The sequence below is a fragment of the Festucalex cinctus genome, chromosome 1 (genome assembly GCF_051991245.1).
Source record: "Festucalex cinctus isolate MCC-2025b chromosome 1, RoL_Fcin_1.0, whole genome shotgun sequence".
Classification (NCBI taxonomy): domain Eukaryota; kingdom Metazoa; phylum Chordata; class Actinopteri; order Syngnathiformes; family Syngnathidae; genus Festucalex; species Festucalex cinctus.
Genome location: NC_135411.1, coordinates 11422525 through 11429334, shown reverse-complemented (window position 1 = coordinate 11429334; position 6810 = coordinate 11422525). Strand labels below are relative to the sequence as shown.

At 41.2% G+C, this 6810-nt stretch overlaps 1 protein-coding gene across 4 annotated transcripts in view; it reads left to right on the top strand.

Annotated features, from left to right (window-relative positions):
- The first annotated feature begins 1311 nt into the window (after positions 1–1311).
- Positions 1312–6810, top strand: part of svilb (supervillin b) — a 46748-nt gene continuing 41249 nt past the window's right edge. For 2 of the 4 annotated variants that reach the window (XM_077516157.1, XM_077516165.1), the window contains exons 1-6: positions 1312–1498; positions 4599–4662; positions 4987–5078; positions 5145–5202; positions 5757–5902; positions 5977–6802. In XM_077516157.1, the coding sequence (XP_077372283.1) occupies positions 1438–1498; positions 4599–4662; positions 4987–5078; positions 5145–5202; positions 5757–5902; positions 5977–6802 (1247 nt within the window). In that variant the 5' untranslated portion in view covers positions 1312–1437. Of the gene's footprint in view, positions 1499–4598; positions 4663–4986; positions 5079–5144; positions 5203–5756; positions 5903–5976; positions 6803–6810 lie in introns of those variants that run through there. The other 2 variants (XM_077516185.1, XM_077516175.1) reach the window with 2 other exon arrangements.

The following is a 6810-nucleotide window of genomic DNA, read 5'->3' as shown; positions in this document are numbered from 1 at the left end:
CCATAATAAAATATTGAAAATGACCAGACTGATGCTTATCATCATTATTATTATTATTATTATTATTATTATTATTATTATTATTATTATTATTATTATTAAATGGAATTGAATTGATTGTCATTCCACAAATCGAGTTCAGACCAAGGAAATTCACTTCATAGTTACAATCCCCATCCAAGAGACATTAAAAAACAAAAAAAAACAATGATCAACAGAGGGAGACAGAACAAGAAGCCTGATTTTCTTCAATAAAAATAAAAAAACATAAGGGGGAAAAACAGCCCCAAAGTATGCTCCTTAAAGTATGGGTAAAGAAACAAAAAAAACAAAAAAAAAACAAAACAGGGCAATCATTAATTCGAATTAATAATAATAATAATAATAATAATAATAATAATAATAATAATAATAATAATAATAATAATAATAATAAACAAGTATATAAATGTATTAATAACTTAAAATAAATAAAATAAATGCATATAAATACAAATATATGAAAATGTATGCTTTTAAGTTAACATTTTTAGCAATGAAAAGTTTTAATCAAACAGTAACAAGTTGGACAAAAAAATGTAAGCTATACTGTATACATGCATAGCTAAACGTAAATTGATATTATTTAAATATATTTTCTATTAATATTTTTCACAATGGCATTTATTTGTCATCCATTTCAAAACATACGCAATCCTGTCAATAGGTTTTTAAGATTCTATACACTATTTTTTTAAAGAAGCAGTGTGTAAATTTTGGGGATTTTTTTTGTCCATTCATAAAAAAAACAAAAAAACTCCCATTAATTTCAATAATATGCAAGAAAAAGTTCAATCACATCAACGTACATTTTATATATATTCTGCTATAGATACGCAAAGGAGTTAGTTATTTAATTAGATACACAAAACACACTGTTTTGAGACAAAATTATTATGTTGCATTCAAAAAAACTCAATTAAGTACAACACTTTAAATCAGAAAACCATAAAGAATATTGAGTCACAGCAGATAGCGACCAGTCAGTGAAAGCCTGGAAGTAAACACATCTTATCACACGATCCTAGACGGGATTACGGCACAAATGTGTTAGCTTGCTAATGCTAATTGACGTGCATGCAGCTTCACCTTCAGTTGGTGGCCCGGAAAGCACCACACACCCTGCACACACCCCCTTCCCCGCCCTCGCTGGCACATCGCGTCCAATCCGCTCTGTCCCGCTGTTTTGATCATCGCGGCTAATTTCTGACTGTAATCTGATTAGGCCGCTGAGCAGCTTTGGCGTCCCACTTTGCTGTCGTTCTCCGACTCGGGTCACATTGCGACCAGTCCGCGAGGCCGGGTGGTGTCGTTGGCGGGTGGTGGTGGTGGTGCGAGTGTTCGGGTGCTGGTTAGCGACCTCTCGCCTCAAGCTGTCCCTCATCCACGCCGCTAATCATGTTCCGAAACCCTTGGATCTCTGGTTACCATGTCAACCATGTGCAGTACTGCGGCACAGGTAAGGGCTAGTGGTGACCAGATGCACTTTTCTAAGGACTTGTCCTCATTTAGCGTTAGCAAAAAAAAAAAAATCAATGCAGTGTTATATTGTATTGATAAGCGACCAGGTGTTGTGTTTTCAGTTGATGTGCCTTTTGAGACCAAAAAAACCCCCAATGGATTAGGGTAGTACTAATTTAATAACGATTTTGTATCCACAAAGAGTATCAATAGATTTGTTTTAACTGTTGATTTATTACTGAAACCTTCTTTTCAGGCAATGCTTAGTGGTGAGCCGGTGTCTACTTTTCCAAGGACTTGTTCTAGCTTTGTGACCCAATTAGCGTTAGCATAATACAGTACGTAGATGCAGTGTGATATTGTATCATGGTTCAATGTTGACATGCAGGCTGGCATAAAATGTTGACATTTGTTAGCTTTAGCGAAGTTTTAGCGCATGGGGTTAGGGTTAAGTATAAGTGTTATATTCTATCATAATACGGTATTGTATATATCAATGTTGTTATTAATGACGAAACATTAAGGCCTAAGCCGCCTAACGTCTTGCACGGTATCTGACTATTGACAATTCCGAACTGACGTCACAAGTCAAAATGGCGGTCAACTCGGTGAAAGGACGTTCTCCGCTCATTGACAAGCATTGGACTTTTTGGATTGTTGATTTGTGTTGGATTATTTTGATTTCAAAATGTGATGAAATGTATTTTTGACTACTATAACTATCTGCCTGGTTTGTAGGGGTGTGCTCAAAAAATCGATACGGCAATATATCGTTGCGGGCCTCATTACAATACACGTATCGATACGCAGGCGTCAGAATCGATATTGCTCGTTAACTTTAAATAGGCAGCTAACGCTTGCCTTTGCAGCTTGCATTGTACCTACAAAAATAAAAACCAGCAGCGTCTTTGAAGTTAATTGCCTTCAATTAATGCAAAAATAACTCACCAGTGATTGGACACTGTGTCTTGCTAAGAAAAATGAAAGCAGAGGAAGAATATCAATATTTATTTACTTATAAACTTAACATGGCACGTGTCTTAATGTACCAAATTTCCTATATTTTGTTTAAAAATGAAATAGAATGTGTTACATGAAAAAAAATGTTGTTTTTATTTCCCCAAATATTTCAAATTAGCACATTTTAGAGCTGAAATTTTAATTCTTTGATATTTTTGCTCATATCGGCTCATGCCTAATAATAAAGTTTCCTGGTGTGTCTGTGAAAGCTGTTCCTTGGTCTGCAGTGCGTACACATTTAGACCAGGCATGCCGCTTGGTGGTGAACCAGAAGAGCTGCTAACAAAAATATTTTTGTCAGTCAGCGTGACAAACATATCCTTTAGGTATACATTTGACTGTTATTATCAAATGCAAGAAATGTGATGTAATATATCGGGATAAGTATCGCCTTGAAGATCAAGTATTGGGATACATATGTATCGCGATACGTATCGTATCGTGACCCCTGTATCGTGATACGTATCATATCGTGAGGTTGGCGGCAATACCCAGCCCTACTGGTTTGTCCGCTCGTCACCGGCAAAGGTAATACAAAGGAAGCATTTTCATTGCGTTGCATTAGGCAAATATCGGAAATGCCGAATGTTCGGAATCGTCAATACTCGAGTCTCTCCTTGACCTATGTGTCACTCATTAGTTACGTTAGGACTTTATAGCTACAGACAGACATTTTGAACAGACTTTGACAGTGATTGGCCGGTCTACATGTCAATCATTACATGAACACATACTGCATCTAGCACCCAGGACAAAATGCTAGTGATTACATTTTTGACTTGCTTTAATCTTACAAGTTGGTCTGCAACGCGACGAAAATATTATGACCTTTTTCTTCCGCAAGTCTACTTTTCTGCAGAGAATATTAATAGAAAACCCGAGCTGTCGCCGGCTAAGCTTTTTTTTTCTGGCACCGGCGGCTCTGAGCTTCCTCGACCTGTTGGCAGCGTGCGGGTGCTGCCGTTTCCGACGAAAGCTGAACTGACTTGACGTGCGCGGGGCTTTCCAAACGGATCGCGCGCACACTGCACAAGTCCTGAATGCGAAAAGCATACACATGATCAGTTTTGACAGCCAGAGATCCTATCATTTTTTTTTTTTATCCACTTGTGTCCTGTTGAAGGTTCAGTGAGGCCAGAAAATAGACCCCAGATTTGTTCTAGTGTTGACTGGAGCGGTAACTGAATCTGTCTGCGACAAAAAGGGAAACAACTTTACAACAGACTGCTGTGCTTGTTGTGGGAGTTGCTATGGACTGCGTGTTGAGCGCCTGACACAGTATCAATCAAAAATCATCGACATCAAAAGTTAGCCTCGAAAGTAGTTGTTTCCTGTGACTTCTGTCTTATAATCAATGCTATAAATCTTTGCTAAGCTAGCGCGGTAACTGTTATTTGATACTGTGACTTGACAGTTTGCGGCGTGACCGTCATATAATGTTGCAACGTGACCTGCGAGGAATCTCTACTTGGACACGTTTGATTGACACATATGTCACTGTTAACATGGTCATAATCGTCAAAAAACACGTGTTCAATGCAAAATGTTATAAATCTATTACTTAATTAAATGTTGCATTATGTTGATATTTTAAACCAACAGGGGCAGGCAACCTGCTAATTTTAGTACGGTTTGGATAGACTCATCTAGAATGTGAATGTCACACAGACTGGCAGTGAGCAAACTTTAGTTGGTAATCGTCGGCAAGAGCGCCTTTTCTAGAAGACAAGTCATCAAACTTTGCTGTCACTCTGGCCGTATGCCGGATGACGAAAACACATCTGTCTAGCAAGTGCTAAATTTGGTAACAAATGTACACAAATCTATTGGGCAAGTTCGTCTCTGAAGAACCCCTGGGAATGGCCAATATTGGCTTGAAATGGCAGCTTCAACTTCCTGTATTTTTTTTTATTCAGGTGTGGCTTCTTGAGACTATATTGTGGGTCCATTCTTGTACTAAAATGTCATGTTGCTAAAGGAAATTAGCTTTCAAACATTCCGGTGGACACCACGCCGACAAACCAATTTCAAACACTATGACTGTTTCGTGGTCTTGACTTAGTCATGTGTCCCGGCAGGATTTGGATCAGAAGCTGTGGGCAAACTTTGCTCCTCAACGTCATTGCCAACAGAAGCCTTAAGGTAAGGAACCATTATCTAGGGTCACAGATAGAAAGTATGCCTCACTTTGCTTTCACTTTCACCACACTGTGATGACATCACACCATTGTTTTCTAGATAATACAAGTACGTAGCTAACTTTGAGCAAACAAAGTTGCACCAGTTGATTAAGATAGCTGCATGTTAGCATTTTGGTTAACAAGCTAACAACAACGTAACATCACTTTACTTGTTGATAGCAAAACTTTAACAGTCAACAGTCACTTACCATAAACCCCCCTGAGCTGCTCAGCGTGCATTCTGTTTTTGTTTTTATTACATTTTTAATTTCTAGTTGACTTTTAGTTTTCAGAGTGATTTCTCCTTACGCGACAAGGCCGCCCTGGTCAAGAGCGTTTCAGATACAGATGCCAAACTCCTGGTGGTACTTCCTAAGGGTGCGCATTGATTTCTTGGTTGTTCTTTAGTGCCATACATTTTCTTAAAACTGTTTTAACATTTAGTTTCAGAATTGAAGAAATACTTCGAGGGTGCTGTTCCGTCAGATTTCGAGATGAACAGGTATGGACTCACAAAGCAAATAAACTGAGATCTTAAATGATTTTTTTAAATGTGAGAGACCTCACACATGACAAGAATATAAATTGGGCTGTACTGGAAATGAGCAACACACTACACCATACACATAACCGAGTCTCGACTTTGAAGTTAGATGTCTGTCATGATACAGAGGCCACGTATTGCCACAGGACATCGAACTTATAACGAATTGTCATAGAAAAAGAAACTGTTAGTTTATCTGGTAACTACATTTGTGCCGTTGTCATGTTTACTGTGGAGAATGACTTGTGAGAAATGTTAGACAAGCACTCAACACAACCAGTTGTTGCTCTATTTATGTCCAGCAAAAAGTTGCTTGCTGATTGGCTGTCGTTCGGTTTCAAATCACAATCACGTAGTCCTTAGTTTGTCCCAGTACAATACAGATCAGTCACATCAGGATTTCCCATAAATATTGAAACAGCTTTATGATTGTTGACTATCGGTATGTGTGCCCGGTACTTTAGCTACATCACTGTTTCTACCGTACAGCTAGACTTTGCCTTTTATTTCAGGAAGGAGAGGATCGCCCGGCGTCTGGAAGGGATTGAAAGTGACCCGCCAGTCCTGCTGCCCGGCGGTTTGGTCGCCAACAGAATGCTGGAAGAGGACCCACCCCGGTACACCCGAGCCTCGGACTCGTGCGAACCTTGCATGATGGGTGAGCTGACGTCGGGCTTTGCTAGACTTTGTGAACTGAAAGATCACGGTGTCTTTGCTTACTTCCGACTGCAGTGAGGCACTTCAGTCGAGAGGAGCTGGACGCACCCCAAAAGCCGGTGACATCGCCGCAGCGCCAGGAAAGAGGGGGAGTCAGCCGCACAGATCCGATGTTGGTATACGTCGACCCTGTGACGTTATCTGCTTCGTCAACGCCAGCGTCCGCACCCTCGGACCCTCTGAGTTCCAAGGCCGAACGCATCGCCCGCTACAAAGCCGAGAGACGGCGGCAGTTGTCTGAGCGGTACGGCGTCCTCCTAGACCAAGAAGCAGACATTGATTACGCGCCACGTTACCGTGCCCGACTCGATCAAGATGCTGCTGCCGACAGACACTTGGCTACAAAGAGAGATAGACCAGAAGCCGAACCAGATAATGAAACCAGTGGCCCGTACCGGTGTGGTGTGGGAAGGGTTTACATGAGGAGTCACCCAGAACTTGCACCCGCAATTCCACCAGGCCCAGCCAATACAGACCAAGCTCCAGAACTTACGCAAGAAAGCATATTCTACGAACGAGAAAGAGCCATGAACATGGAGAACTACCGGAGAGGTGGTGCCCAAGAACTTCCATCGCGAATCAGGGCCCAGGAGCACCACGTGCCTCCGCCCCAACATCATCATTATCAGCAACAGCAACAGCAAAATCCCAAACACCACCACCGGATAGACACGAACCATCCTGAGCCAAGTCCCAATTCCAGCAGGGACTACAGTGTCGCAGCGATACCCAGCTCGCCTCGCACTGCCCGCCGGGCCTCACTGCCATCCACCCGCTACGGTATCTCGCCTGGGGATTTGTTTATTGAGCAGCAGGCACAGAGCATCCTCAACAGGCAAGGGTGAGTTC